At 40.6% G+C, this 22,637-nt stretch overlaps 2 protein-coding genes across 6 annotated transcripts; one reads left to right on the top strand and one right to left on the bottom strand.

The window, feature by feature from the left end:
* Positions 1-445: 445 nt before the first annotated feature.
* On the top strand, positions 446-7,952 carry fubp1 (far upstream element (FUSE) binding protein 1). Of its 4 annotated transcripts, none has more exons than XM_083890010.1 (19): positions 446-571; positions 987-1,110; positions 2,292-2,327; positions 2,470-2,506; positions 2,593-2,639; positions 2,719-2,790; positions 2,882-2,939; positions 3,081-3,243; positions 3,336-3,434; positions 3,621-3,758; positions 3,844-3,946; positions 4,175-4,414; positions 4,638-4,798; positions 4,885-5,036; positions 5,147-5,223; positions 5,409-5,534; positions 5,836-5,910; positions 6,354-6,416; positions 7,163-7,952. In XM_083890010.1, exons 1-19 carry the CDS (start codon positions 479-481, stop codon positions 7,342-7,344), a joined length of 2,046 nt encoding a protein of 681 aa, XP_083746136.1. In that variant the 5' UTR covers positions 446-478; the 3' UTR covers positions 7,345-7,952. The 4 variants fall into 4 exon arrangements, with proteins under 4 accessions (XP_083746136.1, XP_083746133.1, XP_083746135.1 ...); XM_083890007.1 differs by having other exon boundaries at positions 470-571; positions 987-1,077; XM_083890009.1 differs by lacking the exon at positions 5,836-5,910 and having other exon boundaries at positions 470-571; positions 987-1,077.
* A 3,393-nt stretch (positions 7,953-11,345) lies between these two features.
* Positions 11,346-22,045, bottom strand: miga1 (mitoguardin 1). Of its 2 annotated transcripts, none has more exons than XM_083889002.1 (16): positions 21,940-22,045; positions 20,556-20,724; positions 18,693-18,843; positions 18,349-18,467; positions 18,120-18,252; positions 17,863-18,017; positions 16,937-17,069; positions 16,695-16,795; positions 15,599-15,708; positions 15,096-15,168; positions 14,660-14,746; positions 14,457-14,555; positions 14,243-14,377; positions 14,093-14,146; positions 13,854-13,970; positions 11,346-12,980 (listed from the first exon to the last, which is right to left on the bottom strand). In XM_083889002.1, exons 2-16 carry the CDS (start codon positions 20,652-20,654, stop codon positions 12,762-12,764), a joined length of 1,785 nt encoding a protein of 594 aa, XP_083745128.1. In that variant the 5' UTR covers positions 20,655-20,724; positions 21,940-22,045; the 3' UTR covers positions 11,346-12,761. The 2 variants fall into 2 exon arrangements, with proteins under 2 accessions (XP_083745128.1, XP_083745129.1); XM_083889003.1 differs by having other exon boundaries at positions 17,869-18,017.
* Between the last annotated feature and the right edge of the window lie 592 nt (positions 22,046-22,637).

Raw genomic sequence — 22,637 nt, 5'->3', positions numbered from 1 at the left:
AACTTTTTAACTAGTAGGTATGAGAATGAACACAAAAATCAGTGGTTTTAGGACAGTTGGCATTTTTTCTTATGAAGATACTTTATTTTTCATATTTCTATCGCAATTTGCTCTCAATAAAAGATTTGAAGAAGCTTTAAATGTGAGATTTTATTTTACTGTTTACATTGCTACATTTAAAAGACAACATGAGACCAGATCAAGTGACTTTTGGGCAGAAGTTGTCTCGTTTTGTAGAAGAAGAATTAAAAAATGACGAATTGTAATAAAGGTTGCTTTTATCTCCATGAAGTACTTTAATCTTAAAGGCAGGCTTTACGTAAAAAAATACGTTTGTTTCAGTTGGGTTTTCAACTAATGTCTCCACCTTTTGTTGTGATCTGTTATCGCGAGATTTGTAACCTGACTACGAGGTTTCCCGTCCACATACCGTGAATCAAAACCCGCCATCTTGTCGCGTCGAGCAGGAGAAGAAGATATGGCTGACTACAGCAGCGTGGCCCCGCCGTCCTCTAACGCCGGAGGCGGCATGAACGACGCTTTTAAAGACGCTCTGCAGCGAGCGCGACAGGTAAGAAAACATATTTCATCATTTAGGACACGAATACGTTCGAAGTCGGCTACAACTGGTGGCTTTTTCGTGCTTTTCTGTCGTCGCATAAGGGTTTGTGCCTAGCTTAGCTTAGCTAGGCTAAGTCGTCGACTAATATCACGCTACGCTGCAGAGATTTTGTGAGAACATAACCTGTGTTTGTCGTGTGGACACACCAAGTAATGGTAAATGTGACTAAAATATCGAGACAGCACGTTTAATGTAATTAATAACATTCCACACTTTTGCTTAAGGATGGGATACAACGTTCCCTTTGTTGGTCGAGACTTCCGGATGGAAAAGAAGGCCGCACATAGCGTGTCCATGCGCCATTCTATATCGGTTCATTAAAACGACAAATTAACTGATCCGTTGCTGTTTTATTGTGTTTCAGATCGCGGCGAAGATTGGCGGCGATGGCGTTGCGGCACCTCCAACAAACGAGTTTGGTTATGGAGGCCAGAAAAGGCCTCTGGAGGACGCTGGTGGGTATTTTCCCATGCCTAACCTGAATATCGGTCAGTGGTTTAAATCGATTCAATGCAAGTCTCATGAGTTAGTGCTTGCCTGTTTGTTATTAGCATTTACTAAATCTTAATTTTGTTTTTCTTTTTTGAATTCTACCATTACATTGTCTTAGCATTATTGTGGATTGTAAACTATGATTTAAGATGACTACTAACCACATGTTGATAAGATTTCATGTTGCTGATGTTCATGATATATGGCGTGCTATGTTTAACGGATGCTTTCACTGTCCTCAGCTATCAGTGCCTGGTGGCGAAACTTGTTATGATAATGAGCTTTAGCACTTGTTTAAAATGTTGGGGGTTAATGGGTTAAGTTGATGTTAGTTTTACTTTACTCGGGTAATATATGCATCTCAGGCTCGCATGAACATTGCTTTCTGCTTTCAGCCTTTCAAGGCACACCTAGGTTGTACTAACACATGGTTTTCTCTGGGTTTCTGGGGGGTGTGGGCACTGTGGTGGTGGGAGCCACAAGAAAGCACTATTGCCCATCATGAAAATAGAAATTGCTATTTTTAACATCCTTGAGCTCCTCCATGGTGGATGCACATTCATTTCCTCTGTGGCTGCACAAGATGTTGCTTAAGCATACAATATACTTCTGCAGGTTAAGCGAGACTTGTCAACAACCTCAAAACTCTCAGATTAGCTTTGCAGGTTTATTCCTAGAGATAACCCAGAAAGCATACTCCGCATCAGGCCTCAGTTCACTTATTTGTTCCTTTCAAATTTGTTGAAATGAATGCGCATGGAGTTGTTTAATCTTTCAAACATTTTAGTGACAGTGAGTTTACTTTCCTCACTCTATTAGTTTTGAGGCACTGTGCTGGAGTAATGAATCCTCTAGTGCAGCATAACACCACAACTTTGCACATTTGAAGAAAGTGGTGAACATTTTTGCTCGAACCTGTCAATGTGGAACTGTAAAAAAAAATAGGTCTACCACAGGCAAGGTATTTAATTGGAAACACTGGGGCTGTTGTATCGGTCTGAATAGGTTTAGGTTCGCCCAATACATTTCTGTTGATGCAAGTTTTTGTTGAGTATTTTCAACACACCTTGCTGTAACAATTAGAATTTCATGTATTGCTTCTAAGTCATTTTCAGACTTTGGTAGTAATCTTAGATTATAATGACAGATGCTAATTCCGGTCATTGTGTTGTCACAGACCAACCGGAGACGAAGAAGGTGGCTACAAATGATGGTAAGAGACACAATTACATAGTTGTAGTAATGGTTCAATCCGTGTCTGTAATTCTTTAAACTTCTTTACCTACAGTGGTTCGACTTAATTGGACATTTGGTTCATGTTTTCTTTCTAATGTATTTCTGTATATTCTTCCCAGCCTTTTCAGCAATGGGAGGAATGGGTGCACCTCCAAGGTGGGTAAATTAATAATATTTAAATGTTTGCATTCCCCACTTAATATATGAATAACACTCAACAATGACCATCTTTTCATTCTTAGGTCAGCATCAGAGGAGTTCAAGGTTCCAGATGGAATGGTTGGATTCAGTAAGTTTTTCACAAATGAGTAAAATGTAATTTTATTAAGTATTAAAGTTAATCACTTAACTAATTTTCTCTTTAATAGTTATTGGAAGAGGAGGTGAGCAAATATCACGCCTGCAGCAGGAGTCTGGGTGTAAAATACAGATTGCCCCTGGTAGGTTTATATATGCTCCCGATATCAGATGTGCTCATTTATATTGAATTTTATCATTATGTTGTTTAAATGCATCTCTTCTGTGCTTTAGACAGCGGAGGAATGCCAGACAGGTCGGTGACATTAACAGGATCGCCTGAATCTATCCTGTAAGTAACAAAAAATACCTCAAATGGAGCAGATCTTACATAAGTGAATGGAATATAATGCCTCATGTTTATCACGGCTTGATTAGCTTTTCTGTCAAGAGTTGCAAAAATCTGACAACATGATGTTGTTTTTCCAATCAGGGGTGCAAAGAGACTATTAACAGAGATTGTTGAGAAGGGGCGTCCAGCACCAGCGTTCCACCACAACGATGGTCCAGGAATGACTGTTCAAGAGATTATGGTCCCAGCTTCCAAAGCTGGACTTGTTATTGGAAAGGGAGGAGAAACCATCAAAAGCTTACAGGTGAGTGGTGGAAGTCAGGCTGGTCAAGTACAACTGTCATTCAAAATGTGGAACATTCATGTGAATTTAATGTATTTTCTCACGTCGCACAGGAAAGAGCTGGAGTGAAGATGGTCATGATCCAAGATGGGCCCCAGAACACAGGCGCAGACAAACCGCTTCGTATTTCAGGAGAGCCATTTAAAGTTCAGGTGGGTCATTCAAGATGACCGTTAAATTTGTAGCACTTTAAATGTTAAGCAATATCAAAAAAGTTTTCGTGTATTTATATGTATACAATCCTAATCAGCTTTTTGTCTTGACTGTTCAAATCATGTTTCATGATTTATCTGCCCCCACTGGTAAAATTAAGAATTTCCAATACCTTGTCTCTGCAGCAAGCCAAAGACATGGTGATGGAGCTGATCAGAGATCAGGGCTTCAGGGAACAGAGGGGCGAGTATGGTTCAAGGATTGGGGGGGGAGGAGGAGGAGGAGGAGGCGGCGGAGGAGGAGGAGGAGGAGATAGTTTAGATGTGAGTATTTGTAATAATTCAACAAACACAATTGTTTTTGAGAAGTCTTTGAGAGTTTAAAAAATATTTGGCATCCATCTTTTAGGTCCCTGTTCCCCGGTTTGCTGTCGGAATCGTCATTGGCAGAAATGGAGAGATGATTAAGAAAATACAGAATGACACAGGCGTCAGGATTCAGTTTAAACCAGGTGAGTGCATTATAGGCAACTTTTTTACAAGCAGTTTGGGAATGTGGATGGTCTATGATGAGAAATCATGCACCACGCTGAAAAGCTGATGTATAAACCTAACCATAAAATCTGAGACCTAAAACACACAATTTATAGTATTGGTTGGGTAGACGGTTGTACTCGCCAGTAGTCCCAACTCTAGAAATGTTGTCATTGGTCTCCAAAACATCTTATTTTGTCATGTAGATGATGGCAGTGCACCAGACAGGATAGCACAGATCATGGGTCCTCCTGACCAGGCTCAGCACGCAGCAGAGATTATTTCTGACCTGCTGAGGAGTGTCCAGGCTGGAGGACCTCCAGGACATGGTGGAGGCAGAGGACGCGGCCGTGGACAGGGTAACTGGAACATGGGCCCCCCCGGTGGCCTACAGGAGTTTACCTTCACCGTACCAACTATGAAGACAGGCCTCATCATTGGAAAAGGTATGTTGCCCTTCAATAGCTGTTCTTTGAGCACTAAGATCTGGCAGTTAAATCTAGCAAGTTGATAGTTGAAAGCCACATAATTGTGATGGGTTTAGGAATTTTTAATTTGCACCAACTTGTAACAAAATTTGCTTTTGGATAAAGGTAACCAATTTTTGCGATTATACCAGGGTTGGAGGAATATGGCTGCTGTAATTCATGTAATCGTCGTCTTTTCCAGGTGGCGAGACAATCAAAGGTATCAGCCAGCAGTCTGGTGCCAGGATTGAACTACAGAGGAATCCCCCACCCAACGCTGATCCCAACATCAAAATGTTCACAGTCAGAGGCTCTCCTCAGCAGATCGACTACGCCCGGCAGCTGGTGGAAGAGAAAATCGGGGTAAGAAATGAGTGATTGACCACAGGTCCCTGAAGGGAAATTTGATTTGTATATTATTGTTTACGGATTTTTTCCTGTGTTTTCAGGGACCAGTCACACCAATGGGTGGCCCTCACGGTCCACCTGGTCCTCATGGAGGCCCAGGCCCACACGGTCCCCCTGGGCCCCCAGGACCCCCTGGAGCTCCCATGGGGCCATACAACCCTGGACCATACAACCAGGGACCTCCAGGGCCTCAGTAAGTAGCGCTGACTCCTGTTTCCTGACCCATGTACATTTCTGTGTGATGAGTTTTGAGACAAATAATGTGAAACGTTGATGTTTCTCCTCCTTTATTTTTATTATTAGTGGCCCTCCTGCACCGTATCAGCCTCAGGGATGGGGCAATGGTTACCCACATTGGCCGCAGGGACAACCTGATCCAAGTGAGTGCCTGCTAGTAGTTGTTTCATTTGTTTATTTCATGGTTTGGTGTACAGAGATGCCTAGTTTTGCGTTTGCTGTAGCGTTAAAATCTGCTCTATTCCCTGATGATAAATTGTTTACAGGTCAATTGAAATGCTCATGGTTGGGCTTATGTTTGGTAACCATGCTTGTTTATTTGTGTTAGATAAAGCAGCAGCTGATGCCAATGCAGCAGCATGGGCAGCGTACTATGCTCAGTATGGCCAGCAGCCACAGGCCCCCATGACTCCAACCAGCGGCGCTCCAGGCACTACTCAAACCAACGGTCAAGGTAACAGTTGTTTCCCAACTTTCCAGGTGTAAGTGCTTCCAGGAGAAGCAGAAATCTTGAGATGAGTGTAGAGCAGTGTAGTTGACTAGCTTTTCTTTGGTAGTGTCACTATCAGGAGGCAAAGTTGGTTTCAGCTTTAAATGACTTTGCTTTTGCAGAGCACAGTTTCCCCTTTTTTAATGACCCCAGGGACAGGGTAGTTTCCTTCAACTATCCATAGGCTGACAGCCCGACCCAGGCAGGTGGAGGACAGACAGCTGAGAATGACTCACTAATTACAAGTACCGTGTTTTTTTAACAGGTGACCCACAGGCTGCAGGTCAGAGTGGACAGGCAGATTACTCCAAGGCCTGGGAGGAATATTACAAGAAAATGGGTATATGATTGTAGTTTCAGTGTACACTTACTGACACCAGGCAGTCTAAACAGCCACTGGGCTTCAGTCAGCTTCTTCTTCAGGTCTGGGTATTTGTTAGTATTACTGGCCTGCTGTGGAGCGTTTTTTGAGTGCCTCCACTTGGTTTGACCTTTGACGCCTGTGCTGTTTAGACTGCAACACCATGTCTATTTTACAGGACTGAGCTGAACACAGAAACCTTCTTTATTATGAGCATAGAGCAGCTTTTTCATAGACCATCTTAGGGGCCTTTTCCAAATTGATGTGTTTTGGAATATGTTGTGAATGTATTACTGCTACTGAATGTGTGTAGACTTCAGTGATGCTAAATGTTTGATGTGTGATTCATGTATATAAAAATGCAGCATTAATGTTAATTGAACTTATTTCATGATGGCTTATGTTGACACTTTTCTTTACAGGTCAACAGAGTCAGCAACCTCAGGACTACACGAAAGCCTGGGAGGAGTATTACAAGAAACAAGGTTGGTACTCCTGTCTGTTACATTAGACTAGGATCCAATGTTGAGTTGACAACTCATGAATGTTGATGTAGTGAAGGTGGCATAAAGAAAAGCTGTAACCTCATTGTATATATCTTTGAAAAATTGAGACATGGTTGGGTGATCCATTTGATGAGTATTGAGATATTAGGTTATTGGGCCGGAGACATGGCGTGATGATTGCAACCAATTCTTGGACCTGCAGAAATCCTAATCTCAGAGCAATTGGCTCAACCTCAAATGTGATTTGAGGCACTGAAGCCATTGGTGTTTAGTAATCTGCAAACTAGCTGATATTCAATTGACCAAACTGATGAGTAGGTTGATGTTTACTTTGGAAATGAATGTTATTATTGAAGGGTGGCTGTTCTCCACCAGCAGCTCTCTACAGTTGAGTTGCTGCTCTCTCAGCCGCCCAAGAGTAAGGCAGAAGGTTTCTGACCTGCCACCTAGCAGATATCAGTGGTTGGTTCGTTCCCCTTCCTACATGCTACTTGTGACGTTTCTTAATGGGAGCAGTATATTTGTTATAGTTAGGTTCTTGTTTTTAAAATTATGAATAGGTGCTAAATGCATTGGCTCAAATGTGGTGTAAACGCCATGGGCGTTAAAACAGCAGTGATGTTGGAATTTGTAAAGGACGCGATAGTGTTGTTGAGCCATTCCTAATGTTTGTACCATGTCCCACAAGCTTCTTAACCATTTAAATCTTGTTTTTTCTACTGCAGGTCAAGCAGCCACTCAGGCTGCCCCCGCAGCCGCCGCAGCAGCGGCCGCCTCTCAGCCCGGAGGCCAACCAGACTACAGCGCTGCCTGGGCCGAGTACTACAGGCAACAGGCTGCTTACTATGGCACAGGCAACCCTCAGACGATGGGCGCAGCACCACAAGCTCCTCAGGTACACCCCTGATAAGAATCTGCTCTCCACATTCACGTGTACTTAGATAGAGTTTTGCCGTAACCCCCTTCCTTCCTCAGGTTTTTACAGGGTTCCAGTGGCTGCAGCCGTTACACAAACCTAACCAAAACCACTTCCTCCCTACACAGCATTTTTAGCTTTTTATTTTGGGAAGCTGAGTCCACTGTTTCTGCTGTTAACATGCAATGTATCTTCTATGTATTTCTTCTGCACAGGGCCAGTAATGTGAAGTGGACATAAAGTAAATGCTACATTGTCGAAAACAAAATCCTTTGTTTAATGTTTGGATGCAGACGCCTTGATGAAGATCTTAAATTTCCTTGGTTTGAAAGTGTTTCACACAGATGGCAGATTTCCCAGCGAACACGTCCTCTCTCTTTCTCAATTATTTTTTTTCTTTTTTTGTTTTTTTTTTGTTTTTCTTGTAAATGCTTTGTTTTTAGTAAGGTAATTATACATATGGTCATTCCAGCCCTGTATCTACATAAAATGTGGTTAGAACTCATGTTTATTAAACTGTTGACATTACCATGTAAATCATCTCAGTTTTAAAATGCTGTTGCCTGTTGTGTTTTTGCAATAAAACAAACTGAAACCTCCTGTGTTGGTAAGTTGGGGTGGATTGAAACCAGAGGATTTAAAAGATAAGTTCCTGTATGTTCTTGGTGTATTTGCAGAGGGGGGAGGGGTTGTCATGCAGGCTCAGTGTGGGTATAATTGTTAAATTGTTGACTTGAAGTTGTGCTGTCCTGTCTCTCTCCAACTGTTTATAAGGCTCTTAGATGCGATATGTGCGCGACAAACGTCCTCCTGTTGATAGACATTTTTTTACACTTCCTCTTGGTCATTAGAGAACTGCCTGGTATCTGTGTATCGTAAATCATGCATTAACTGCGTTGCTGTGGCACTCTTGATCGTTTTTTAAAAAACAAACCTTTTTGCCTGGTTTGCTGACATTGTTGAGGTAGTATGCACTGTATTTTGCCTTGATAGACACTTCCTCCTCCACAGGCGAGTTTAGAAAATTGGTAAGCAAGTGTTTTCCCTCAACATGTTCCTCAGAAACAGTTTGCAAGAAAATGTTGCATATTTTTTAGTGTTCTATATATATATTTTTGTGCTGTTCTTTTTCCCAGGACAGTCTGGTAAAATTGTATCGAATGCATTGAAAAAGATTGTCTTGCCCATTTACAGTTGTGAACTAACTCACATGTATGACTTTGTTTTTTTTTAAAGAATGTTTTTTTAATATAAAAACATTGCAAAAAAAACGTATATTTTTGCTGTGCCCATTCTGTTAGTCTTTATCCAATATAAGAACGTAGATGTTATAGGGCCGGTGGTGGCTAAGCAGTCTTCGTCCATCAGTTGAGCCCTCCATTACTGTAAGTACAAACCTGTGATTGACTTTGAGAGATAAAACGCCATTTTTGATGCTTCATACACTGCAAAAGATGTAGAATATATATATTTTTTTGTCCATTATTGCCATTTTCCCCCTTGTCTCTTTTGGGTAAGTATCAAATGTTCTGAGGAGAGGCATTTAGAATTTGAGATGTTGACTGTTGTACCACATGTTTTCTGAGACTTCCCTTGTGTGACACGTTAACTGAATCTTAACAGTATGTTGATTCCTTGTAGAGTTTGCTAGTTTATTTGTAGGTAGTTTATTCAGTGCCAGTTGGATTTCTGAAGTGAGGGTTTGAATGTCAGCACTCTAACACTGTTGGTAGGAACTGTTAAAGGATGTCCATTTGGAATATCTGATCTGACTTCGTTCTGCTTCTTTTTAATGTCATTTATTGCCACACATTGCTTAAAGTCCTACAGCATAACTGCAGCGTAGCATGTTTAGGTTTCTGCCCTGATTTCTCTTCCATGTCTTACTTGAGCATGTGGAATGTTAGCAGTGGAATTGTTTCTGAGTAGTCGAGTACTGATATTTCTAGAAAAGCAAGTGAGCACTGTTTGAAAGGCTGTTGATTTTTCAAAGGTCAAAACAATCTTTGACTGCATTGTTGACTGATGGCAAACAGTGCTATATATCTGATCTTTGCAGTGTCGTCCCAGACCTTGCACCTTAGGTTCTGCTGCAATAACACAGGTAAGCGAAACCTAAGGAAACCAGTGTTTTTGTCCAGTGACATTGACCAATAATATTATTACATGCAAAGAAATGCTTACCTGTGTCGTCACTTTGCCTCAATGCATTTATGCTTCAGTCGTACAAGAAATGTCCGATATATTTTCTTTTAAATATGAGCAATCCTTTTAAAGATTATCTGCCTTCAAGAATGAACTTGCATGATGAGTTTTTTTGACTTGATACATGAAGTTTGATTTTGTCTGATCAAAAAAATGACTTAACCCAGAAACGGTTATGTTGATTCTCTGAGGAAATGTCATTTGTCATATGTGCTTTGAAAATGATAACTAGCTTTATGTTTGCATTTGGGTAAGTCTGATGGTGACTGTACGAACAATGCTTTTTAGATGACCTTTTGACGCTGGTTTAACAAACTGCATGTAACGCAAACCTGTTGCCGGAAGTTAGCAATGTGCTCAACTGTTAGGTCAAATCACAAGCAGTGACGTACATGATATTTTTTCTTTAAATGTATTTTCAAAAAACGCCTAATATCGTGTGAATCTGCCCTCTTGAGTGCAGTGCAAACCTGATTTATTGAAACGCTGCTGCCTTCACTTCTCGCTCACAGTGTTGGAGGATGCTGCAAGCTTAGGTCGTAGTCAGGCCCTGTCGTAGTTTGCCCCCTCCCCTTCCAAAAGGAGGAATCCTTTGAGTCAATCCCTCTGCCGAATGTAGACCGATCAAGAGCTCCAGTGATAAGGTAAAAAAAAACAAAAACAGCAACGCACTTAAATACAGCTTCTGTGATTGGTCAGATACATGGATTGACTGTTAATTAAACCATGCCATAGTGATTTTTTTGTTAGAATTGTCTGATGGTTTCTGTTGAACGCTTTCATCAATAACTTAGTGAAATGTGGGTGAGGAAAAAGTTGGACGAGGACAGGAAGTGATTAACATTGAGTGACAAATGCTTTGTTTATAATTGGGGGATACATTGACTGGTATCTGTAGCTAAATGGTCACATAGTGTTTTGTTTTTTTGAGGCTGTTCACTCTGTACATGTGATTTAACACAGTTTGAGTGGGTGTAGACGAATGAAGGGGCATGCCTTAGGGGTGAAAAGGTTTCACGTGCTGTGAATATGATCAAAGTGTATTGGTTTGTTCTGACTTCTGTTGCCATGTTCATCAATAAAGTTGTGAAAAGTAAACCGGACTAATGAATTTGGTTCACTGATGAACGCAGAACAGGATAGTTTCAAAAGTCTGAAAGCTGTAATGTGTAATTCATATTATCATTCATAAAACTAACATATCTGAGGTCATTGGATGTTACATGACATGCTCATTCAGGAGCAGTAGCTCAAATTGGCATTTAAGTTTTGTTAAAGAATAGTTTTAATAGGAGATTCTTGACACCTGCACTCGCTAAAGTCTGTCAATTTAGCAAGTTTTACATCTCTGGTAAATTATAAATGTGCTTACTATCCGACTTGCAGCTGTAAAATACATTTTAAATGTGTGAAGCACCTTCTGACATTGTCTGTCACACTCAAAGCACATTCTGTGGGTAAACACTAAATACAAATCACTTCCCAATGAAGTGATCCAAAAATGGCTTTTTCGAGACTTTTGCCAATGTGATCAAACAATGAATGAAAGACATATTTTGAAAGTCTTTATTTTTGAGACGTTTCACACAGGAAAGATGCAAATTTGCAGTGTTAGGTTGATTCAATTTGTTTTGTTTCAGTGGTTTGATAGTGAAATTTGGCACAGCTGTATGTGGGGAAAAAAACTGAAAAGTTCAGCAAGGAAATTACTTTTTTTTTGTTTAATTACAATGTCCACCTTAAGTTACTCATCAAAGAAGAAGTAAAGAACTAAAGATTTAATTCCATCAATTTGAATCCATTTATTAGCAGAAGAAAAACGCTCACCAATTTATGTCCACGTATACATTTAAATGTGTCAATATTGATTTATGACTGTAACTTCAGAGAGTTAATTACAGCTGATGTGTGACTGACTCACTGTCAAATATACACGCTCACGTTCAGCAACTTCACTGTTCAAAGCTTCATGTTGTGCATGTTCTGTACATGGCAGTGATTGAACAACAGCGCGGAATAATATACAATAGAAGTCACAGACAAAAAAATAATCAGAAGAAAATAAATCCGTGAGAACCAGGCTAAATAAAAGATGCGCAGGGTCAGTAAGGCTTCTCGTGTTGCTTTTTTCATGAAAAAGGAAAAAAAATTAAGGGCATGTGATGTTAAACAGCTGGACGATTATAGAACAGTTTTAATCTTTAATTTCCTGGATTATTGTACCATGATCCAGTGACGTATTGCACAAACTGTTCAAAGACCCTGAAGAACAAAAACATTAAATTCTTCTGAATAAAAAAACGATTGTGTTGCTGTTTTCTAATCTCTGGTTTCCCTTTCTCACCTAAATCATAACTAATCAACACATGCACTGCTCACTGTGCATTTTTTTTTAATACTTAGCTGCTCAAGTCACGCATAGATCCTATTTCTAAATGCATTTGATTTGGCGGTGCATGTCTGAAAATGCAGAGCAAAGCCTTTTCATGGATTTACTCTAGTAACACATTTTACATCAAGTCCCTTAGTTGAGGGTAAATTCCCTGGACGTCATGTGCTTCAACAAAAACACAAACGCATTTCATAGTTTTGCATTGCTAATGTAAGGTCGGAAGTGGAAATACATCTTAATAAATCTAAACTATTGTTTGAAGCTCATCATAATTGACTCTTACAGAGACAACTTCTAAAAAAAATAAACCCTTGCATTGTAGCTATGTGTATAATAAAATAAATATGGTAAAATACTTATTTGATTTTCTTCACATTAATTCCTCTTAATAGCCACGAATATGCCATCATTTAGAGTACATATTATCTAGCCTATCTCACCTTTCAATATTATTGCTGTGATATGTTTTGAACTAACGTGCACTAGCATAGTGCAGTGAAAAGGAGCTGATGTTCATGTGTGAAGGCAGACGTTAAGATCCTCAGATACTGAGCTATGAGAGCACATGACATGGAGGAGATGAAGTTCAGACCTCACTGTGTATCATTTAGTCGAGATTCTACTGTGAGGATTGTAGATGAACTAGATTTATGAACTAGATTTATGGACTAAATTGGAGAAACATCAGTATCTTCTGGCTCTGAACCTCTAGGTCGGGTAGAAAGTTTTTAAGTGTCTTTGGTCCAATGGTCGGTGTGAAGAAAAACGCTAACATTGTGTGTAGTGTTTGGAGATTCTAACCCCTCGTCTCTCACTGAACGCCCGCCTGCAGCAGAGCGTTGGACACCAGCTGCACCTGCGGGGAGCTGCAGCCGCTGAGGTGCCGCACCGAGTCCGTCTCCAGGTAGGCGAGCAGCAGCTCAGAGCGCCGGTGCAGCAGGTGGAGCATGTCCTCGGCCAGACTCTCCACCGAGGAGTAACGCACTTTGTCCAGGTCAAAAATGGCCTTCAGGAAGCTCAGCACCTGATCCTGAAAGGTAACAACCAATTCATGTGTTAATGCACGACTCATGAAAAGTGGCCAATTATTGGACTTGTTTCATCTCTACCTTAAATTAACATAAAAGCAACTGAATAAAATTAAAGTAAACGTGTTTAAGTAACAATTATACAACATACATAAATAATCTTTCCTGGCAGTGGACATGTCCAAGCTGCTGTTGAGCAAAACTGAGTTACATGAGGATGAGGATTACCTGGAAGAAACTGAACATTCTAAAATAAAGAAATACAAAAATCTGAATTCTGACCCGTCTCAGAATTCCAACTTTCTGACTTTAATCTCAGAATTCCAATTTTCTTATTTGATCTCAGAATTTCTCACTTTAATCTCAGAATTTTCAACTTTCTGACTTTAATCTCAGCATTAACATTTTCTAAATTTGATCTCAGAATTTCCAACTTTCTGATTTTAATCTCAGAATTCCAGACTTTGACTTCAATCTCAGAATTCATATTTTCTTAATTTAATCTCAGAATTCCCGACCTTCTGACTTTTAGCTCAGAATTTCCAACTTTCTGATTTTAATCTCAGAATTCCAGACTTTCTGACTTTAATCTCAAAATTTCCGACTTTCTGGTTTTAATCTCAGAATTCCAACTTTCTGATTTTAATCTCAGAATTCCAGACTTTCTGGATTTAATCTCAGAATTCCAACTTTCTGACAAATCTCAGAATTTGTTTTTTTATTAACTTTTTAAATATGCCAACCATTTGTGACCAGGGAAACTCCATAGGGTAAATGCTATGCTATACAGCATATAAAGACTATATAGAATATGGGGATATAGTTTGATACAGTCAAATGTGACCCCTATGTTAATTCCTGGTGTTGAGACTGACCTTGAAGAAGCAGCAGAGATCCTGTAGCGAGCTCCTGGGTCCTAGCAAACCCCAGGCCAGAACTGGACTGATTTGCTCACACACGGTGTAAAAGTGAGCGATGAAGCCGTCGGACACCTGAGGCAGAGCAGAGTGGAGGAGAGGTCACTGAGCAGATCACACTTTGTACCAGCTGTTTAAAAAAACCACGACATTAATCTGCAGATTAGATTAGATCATCACAGGTTTTGGACTTGTACCTTCATGTGCTGTCGTTTCTGTTTCAGCACGGACCAACAGCTTGAAGCCACTGCCTGTGGAATACACACACACACACACACACCGGGATCAATTCAGATCTATACACACACAAACTGGAACGTGCCCAACACTGTGTGAAATGTACTCACGGTTTCCTTGAAGGAGCTGTTGAGCCAGCGGTTGTGGATCACATTCTGGATGGAGACGGGTGGATTCTCCAGGTCCTCAAAGGAATCCATCAGGATAAAGTCCAGCACTATATCATAGAAGTTCAGGTGATTCACCTGGTGATAAAATATTACTCAAGTTAAAGACTGGACAGTTTTAAACATGTGGAACGGCAGGTGGGTAACTCGTTCTTACTCCTCGTGTGGCCAGCTCCACCTCCGTGTTTTCCCAGTGCTCCGTGTTCTCCAGGAAACAAATCATCTCTTCAAATACTTCTTCAAATCTCTTTGGGCTCTGGAGAACAAAAAGAATCAAGTTACAAGTGAAACAACCTATGATTGAAAGAGTATTATTATTTATTTATTATTATTGTTATTACTATGATTAATCAGTCTCACCTTCTGTGCTTTAACAATGATCGAAGAGAGTATTTTCTTTCCTGTGTCAGCCAGAAACATCCTGGTCACGCTCTCGCACAAAATGAGCTGAAGACAAAACAGTATTTTAATCAAAGTTAACTCAAGATTCAGATTTCATGGTTCCCACTGTGAATATTACAGACAAATGGTGGTTACTGTTTGTTATCTTTTTAGGTTGATGCCTCCTCCTTCAGCTGACATGAATGATGGAATGAGCAATATCCAGTAACAAAATGGGAATAATTTAGTAATATGGCAGCTGGGATTGGCACCAGCGCCCCCCGCAGCCTCTCAGGTGGAGGATAAAGCGGTGGTAAATAGATGGATGGAAGAAACAGTGAGTAGTGTGACCTTGTCCTATGACCTCAGTGGGAACCACGTCGTAATGCTGGATTTCTAAGGTGTCTGACTGTACCTGACATGCCTGTCGCACACAGTGCAACTTAGCCAGGAAATCGATGTGCCCGAGACACTCCAGCATCTCAGTCCTGATAATGACAAGAAACAAAGAGTCACGACACAGGAATGAACACCTTCCAGCCTTTGATAAGTACTGTAGGGTTATATGAGGGTTATATGTTGTGTTTCCACCATGGTTACGGTTCGGTTTGGAATGTTTTACTCTGGGTCAGGATTGTGTTTAGACTGAACCATTGTGCAAATCATTGCACAATGGTTTTCAAAGGTTTTCTTATCATCCAATAGCCTTCTAACGCGATTAGCAAACACAATGTACCATTAGAACATTGCAAATGGGCCTCTATACAACTATGTACATATTCCATTAAAAACCAGACGTTTGCAGCTAGAATAGTCGTTTACCACATAAACAATGTAGGACATTTCTAAGTGACCGCAAACTTTTGAACGGTAGTGTACATACAGTACTGCACTGTCTATATTAACAGGTGTATTCACCGCAGCACTCTGCAGGAGATCTTGCCGTCCTGAGCCATCTGAAGAGCCTCCTCATAGAACACGTGGTGACCAAGGCCAGAGACGCTCCTCAGCTCTCTGTGCTCCGTCAGCTGACACACACACACACACACACACACACACACACACACACACACACACACACACACACACACACACACACACACACACACACACACACACACACACACACACACACACACACACACACACACACACACACACACACACACACACACACACACACACACACACACACACACACACACACACACACACACACACACACACACACACACACACACGATCAATGATTATGGACTAAACAACGACAACACTGAAGTCAACACATTCCTGAAACTAAGTGCAGCCTACGAGTGTTTCTCCACCAGAAACATGTCCAAGTCGACACTGAACAACACTTGGTAGGTCACCTGACAAGTTTTAAAAGCCTGTCAAGCGAACCACACAACAGTTATGCGATTAGGAGATGGTCATTTTGGCTCTAATGTTTGTTTTTTTTTTTTTTATTCACACAGTTGTTCTTTCAACGATGCCTGTTGTTGTTTAAGCCACTGCAATGAAAGGTTTATTCTGATTGGATGAACCTGGTTTTAAAGGGAAAATCTCTTGTCCCACCTGTAGCAGTTGTGAATCTTTGATTTTTCTTTGATTATTACATTTTACTGCATCTTTTTTTTTTTTTGGTAACAGGCATCTATGTCAAAATATGCAGCCCAAGTGAGCCGAGTATGTTCCAGCTGTGAGCTCTCTCACTGTGTACTTGTTGACGAGTAAACGACTTATTTCACTTATTGTATCGCTGCACTTAGTGGCTCACTTGCATTCAACAGCGTTGAATAGCAACCTCTTAAGCCTCCGTTTATTTTTGGACTTTGTGGGTCAAGTGCAACAGTATCTGGAGAGACACAGCTCAAGTTCCCACAGTGACTTAATGAGTTAAGGAGATGAAAAGAGTTGTGTAACTGTCCAACGGTTACCAAGGGCACCAACGAGTGCTGTTTTACTAGTTAATTAGATTACTTATTAAGGGGTTTTATTTGAATTCCTGTCTTACCTCGACAGCAGAAACAAACGAGTCTGTGGAGGCGATGCTGATGCTGTCTCTCAGACACGCGTCGTCCAGCTCCACTCTGGACAAAATGTCTGCCATTTTATCTGCGAAGGAGAATAATAAATGTCAAGATGGGACCTTTTTATTTGATCACATTATAAAAATCCACTTAACTACACTATTTTTAAACTTTTCAGTGTTGGCCATGAAAATGAAGATGATGCAACACTGAAACAATGACTCACCCTGGATGATGCTGCTGCTGCTGTGAGACGTGGGCTCTGACATTCCCAACACTCCCTCAAACTCCTCCTGAAGGTGATAGGCTCTCTGCACGAGAGACTTCAGCCGGTGGAGGAACTCTGCGCTGATCACGTCCTGAAAAGAAAAATAATGCAGCATTATAAAAAGGTAACTAGGTTATTTTTTACTAAGGTTTGGAGATTGCCCTTTGTGTCAACTTTCATCCTACTTAGACGATTAAGTCACAGACGAATCACGAGAGATGAATTCAAAATACATTTAAGCTCTATTAACCGAGACCAAGTATCAGACTGAACGTCTGTTTTGGTGCCCAGGCTCAACGATTTGTTTTTAACCCAATTATTTTTAACCATTAACCCGTAAAACAACAGGTTTCCGAGCCAGTGAGTTACACAATCCAAGCTCTCTTATACCAGTGTGCAGTGCTTGCAGGACGTCAGCTCCTCTCAACTGATCTGACTACACATACACTACCGTTCAAAAGTTTGGGGTCACCTATACAATCAAAAGTCACACTTTTATTCATCAAAAGAGTTGCAAAATGAATAGAAAATATAGTAGAAAGATTAGAAATATGATTTTGATTCTAAATAATAATTTTACCCTTTCGTCAAAGAACCAGTAAAACTGTTTTCAGCTGTGCTAACATAAATGCACAAGGTTTTTCAAGGGTTTTCTAATCATCCAACAGCCAATGCACACAATGTACCATTAAAACACTGGAAATGGGCCTCTATACACCTATGTACATATTCCATTAAAAACCAGACGTTTGCAGCTAGAATAGTCGTTTACCACATTAACAATGTATAGAGTGTATTTCTGATTCATTTAATGTTATATTAATTGAAAAAAAAGTGTTTTTCCTTCAAAAATAAGGACACAAACTCAATGTTAGTATACGCACGTTCACCTCCATGTTCTGCTCAGCGACAGCGTCTCCAGCTCCCGTTTTGACGGAGGCACAGCTTGCGTTGTCGTTGTCGCCGCCATCGCCCTGCCTGCTCCTGAACGTCAGCGCTTCCTCCCACCGCCGCAGAGCCTCTTCAAACAAATCCATACCTACAAACACAACACACACTCACTCAGTATCGTAACCCCAAATCAATCAAGAAAGAATTAGGATTAAAAGTTAACAATATTCTTCTGAAGGTTTTTTTTTACCCATTAGGTAGAGGTTTTCAGGTGTAGTGACTGGCAGGTCAACCACACTGCAGATGTCAGCGTCCTCCTCTCTGTCCCAGCACGTGGATTCATTTGCACAGGTGCTGCTGCTCGACGAGTCCACGCTTTTTACCTGGAAAATGTGACACATTCGAAAGCATGTCAGTCTTTAAAAAAAAAAAAAAATTATTCTATAAGTATTCTCCATGGAAGTGAGCCTTTGTCTTACAGAGGACATCGAGGACAGCGATCCAGACATATTCCTGTAGTCTCCTGAAGTGAGGACCAGGCCGGAGGTGTTGTCATTCTTGGAGTTGAGGGAGATGGAGATGTTCTGGCTGGTGTTGTCTGGACAAAGAGTGTAGAGATAAGTCAGCCTGAATACCAATGTAAGGAACTTTTCTCTAGGTCTTTCATGTCTAAGATATTGTTGGGAACTCAAAGCCACTACTGCATTCTCTAATCCCTACTGTGCAGACTCTATTTCAAAATGAAGTCAATTGTAGCTCCTGTAATCTGTCACGGATTGAGGGCTAACATAAAAAGAGAAATATCTGTGTCAGGACTTCTTACCATTTTCTGCAAAGGCTTCAGGTCCATCTTGCTTCCACTGAGGCTTCTTTCGACCTTTCCTCCTCTGGAAGCGGCGTGCAAGGATGAAGAGCGAGATGGCACTAAACGCAGTGGCAGCCACCAGCTTCTTGGTGCCTGGACTGACATCCACCTAAAGGACAGGTAGAGTAAAGACATTCTTTTTTAAATTAAATCAAATGTATGTTAAAAAAGACCAAACAACATTTTGGTTTTAATAGTCGACTCGTAAAATGGAAAACACGAACAGATGTTGTAGGAGATGCCATAAAATCCTCCTAATATGTCACAGAGACTCAGGAATAATATTCATATAAGAAACTGAACTCAACGACAACAACAGTACAGCCAAAATATTTGCATGAAAAAAAATATTTTGCGGACCGCAAATCATGTTTTGGCATGTGGCGCAGCTTCTGCCGTCTACCAATCATTGCAGTCAGTAGAGTCTCAGCTGCCGAGCAACCACGTGTTGCCAGGTATGTCTGAGCTACAATGGCGGAGAAAACGAAACCTAAAAGACCTCGTATTTTGAGTGTAGTAACCGTATTTGGCCACATTCTTACATACATACATACATATTTGTAAAGACAAGTCCATTATAAACATAGGAGGAGCTCATTTAGATGAGAAATGATTGGTTTAAAACCAGATTTTTACAGCCTAACAACAGAAAACCAGTGGCCAGCAGGTCAGTGGTGCAGTATCAAACATTTTAAATATATGAACTTTAGTTATTTAAGTTTAGTTATTGTGACCAATCAACAGCTAAAACACTAAAAATCAAAGTCAAAATACAGTGGATGATGATGACATGGAACAGGAAGCAGTGACGACCAACTGAAGGTCATTTAAATTAAAAAGGAAATAAATCAGATTTGGATAGCGTGTGTGTGTAGAACCCATCAGTCTGTAAATAGAAGCACTGACAACAGGAGATCATCCGTGCAGACACTGCTGCTGCACGTTGTAAACAAATGAAATGTACTCAGACCATAATAATATTCACCAATATTTAAAAAACTAATAAATGACCTGGGATTAATTATCTCTCTGTCTCTCTCTCTCTCACTCAATCCTTCACACCTTCTCTTCTCAGGACACCGCACTTGGACGACCTAAAGCTCAAGGCTCTCAACTCAGATGACCTGGGTGCAGTGTGAGCTTCACGTCTGGTGAGGAGGGGCTCAATTTTTCAAAATAAAGGTGTTTGTTTTGATCAGAAACCACATGTATGATGCAAAATGAATCTATAGATATCAAAAACAAACAAACGGACTGAAGCTAACCTTAAACTGTAACCAGTTAATGCATGAAATTACTGCAATTCAAATAAACAAAACCTTATTTTGTCACATGAGAAATACATGAACACACACACACAGGAGGACAGTGGGGTTTCAGAGCTATCACCACACAGCAAACATGCTACTGCTCCTTCCCAGATTCTTTACGACACTGGATCTGCTCTGAGACTCTGAGACTCCTCAGCCACGAGTTCTCATACACAAGAAAAACAGATAATTGGCTTAGAGGGAACACTATGAATGATGAATGGAGCTGTGCCAAATCCAATCAGATCAGACCTCAAGGTCCAGGAAACACATTTGTAATAAAAAATAAATCCATGAAGAAAAACAAACACCTGATGTAACAAAATAACAGATAAGAGAAAAGAAACATATTTATCGACGTTTAACCCGCATCAACGTGAGGCTGCAAATTGGGGGTAGTACAGCCCAAGTTGTGCTGTATTATACTTGTATTGTAACCCACATGGACAGAGACAGTGTGGATCTTTTGATGAAGATCATCATCATCAACAGCAGGGGAACACAAACTCACCTGTGACAGGGAGCCGTAGATGGACAGGGGAAGGTTGACCATGTGCAGGACGGCAGCCTTGACGGACAGCTTGGTGCACTCGTGGGTCTCCTGCGTCATTGCGGCAGTTGAAGTCTATCCATGTCTTGGCAACTGTGTGAGTGTGACCGTCGTCTCCATTCTGCTGGAGCTGAAGAGGACGAGAGTGAGAGAGAGAGTGAGTGAATGAGTGGCACGCAAGGGTTTAACCTCAGAGATTCAGGAGGGGATATAATGATGTTATTATGTAAAGCCTCTGACATACATGACATGAGCAAGTAGCAAAGCTTCCCCAACCTCAGTACAGTGATGATCATTATCAGCATTCTGTATATATTGTTGGATGAACAGTCTGTAAATTCACCCACTAGGTGTCACTTTCAATGAGAAGACGATAAGAAAATAGTTTGATGGTGTATGGAGTAGAGCTTCAACTATTGTTTTCTCGATGAATCGATTAGTACCAAAACTGATGTGAATGGGATCTTTATAAAATGTTTATACTAAAGATCTCCAATAAGGATCTCCAACTGACAAGAAATCAGAGCGTAGGTCTGTGTGTGATGTCCACATTCAGTTTTACAAGTCCAAACACAATATTCCAGTCCAACAGCATAATCCTCTGCCTGTGTGGACACAAGCCTGACACGCACTCCCTTGTCTCCCTGGAGCTCAGTGACGATTGCTCTGAGACAACAAGTGAAGCTCAGTTTCCTCCGAAATGTCACTAAGCGTGCGCTAGAACGCCATTAGAATGTGTCACTAGTTTGTTCAGAATTAGCTAATAGAATGAAAACTCAGCAAATAGCTTTGAAACATGGGAAGCTCAATTCAGGCCCAGTTATACACAAATTATTCGGTAAATTCTGCAAATGAACAACTAGAGAACAATGGAACATGGAGATTATGTAAAACTGAAGTGCTATAATATTGTTTTTATTTTCGGTGTATATGAAAATGGTCGATATCACTGAGGAAATAACACATGAGGAACAGCTAAGCAACAAAGCCACTGCTGGAGCTCCAGGGGGGCTCTGTGCACTCTGACCCCCGCGGGCTAGCGCCGCCCCTGGTACTCAGTAACTTCATGAGCTGTTTTCAAGGACAAAAACACAGCATGAAAAAAACACTCTCATCTGAAATAGTCTGCCATAAATAATACACTTTAAAAATAAATAAATACTAGTAATAACAATATCGACAAAAAACACTATCTTTAAATGTAAACACTCTCAGTTGAAGCTAATGGCTAACTTAGCTCACAGGGCTAGCAGTAGCCTTGAGTTTAACCTAAAACATAAACTCATCAACATGCGCGGCTGCGCTTAAATGGAATATGACGAAGGTGAAATGTCGTTATTATTACCGGTATGTTTCAAAGTTTCCCCAACGGCGGCGACCTGTAGTTTAACCGGTTCTCCGGCTGACCTCAGCGGCAGCTCAGTGAAGGACTTTACAGGAGAACGCGTCCATCTAGCTTGAATTTCAAAATAAAAGCACGCTGCTTGTCACAAATGGGCCGTTTTTTCTTCTCCCAATGGACATTTCGAGTATGACAAGTCTGTAGTAGTAATGCATTACTAATATGTATATAATACGGTCCTCTTGCATGTACCTATACCTGTGCGAGGCATTTGAGACATGAAAGGCAAATGAAAATGTCTAATGTAATTAAGAACTTGGAACCAGAGAATGTACTGTTTTGATTTGCTATGGTAGAACGTTTGAAGAAAAACAATTATTTTGAAATACAATATGTAGAATTAGATCTTAGTCAAAGGTCTGCTCCGCTAACATGTTTTGCTTATTGATAATTCACATGAATGTGCACTAAAAAAAATAAGGTAAGACTGCTAATAAACCATTACTTATATTACTGTACAAGTGACACATACAAAACTGGAATAAAATAGTCAATAAAATAAGATACACATTAGTGTAGAGGGGCATTTCATACCCATTCACACACTGCACCATGGGTTGAAGTACCTTGCTCAAGGACACATATATAGACGGCACAGCCAGGAATTCAAACCACAACCTTCCAGTTGAAAATCACATTCA

This window comes from Microchirus variegatus, assembly GCF_963457635.1.
Source record: "Microchirus variegatus genome assembly, chromosome: 5".
Lineage (NCBI taxonomy): Eukaryota > Metazoa > Chordata > Actinopteri > Pleuronectiformes > Soleidae > Microchirus > Microchirus variegatus.
This window is presented reverse-complemented; position numbering and strand designations above follow the sequence as displayed.

Coding starts and splice junctions, on each gene's coding strand:
- fubp1 (XM_083890010.1), top strand. CDS start 479: ATGGCTGACTACAGCAGCGTGGCCCCGCCGTCCTCTAACGCCGGAGGC. Junction 2,328..2,469: donor GAAGGTGGCTACAAATGATG/GTAAGAGACACA, acceptor TATTCTTCCCAG/CCTTTTCAGCAATGGGAGGA. Junction 6,417..7,162: donor GGAGTATTACAAGAAACAAG/GTTGGTACTCCT, acceptor TTTCTACTGCAG/GTCAAGCAGCCACTCAGGCT.
- miga1 (XM_083889002.1), bottom strand. CDS start 20,654: ATGACGCAGGAGACCCACGAGTGCACCAAGCTGTCCGTCAAGGCTGCC. Junction 16,796..16,936: donor CAGCAGCAGCATCATCCAGG/GTGAGTCATTGT, acceptor TCTCCTTCGCAG/ATAAAATGGCAGACATTTTG. Junction 13,971..14,092: donor AGAAACGACAGCACATGAAG/GTACAAGTCCAA, acceptor GCTCTGCCTCAG/GTGTCCGACGGCTTCATCGC.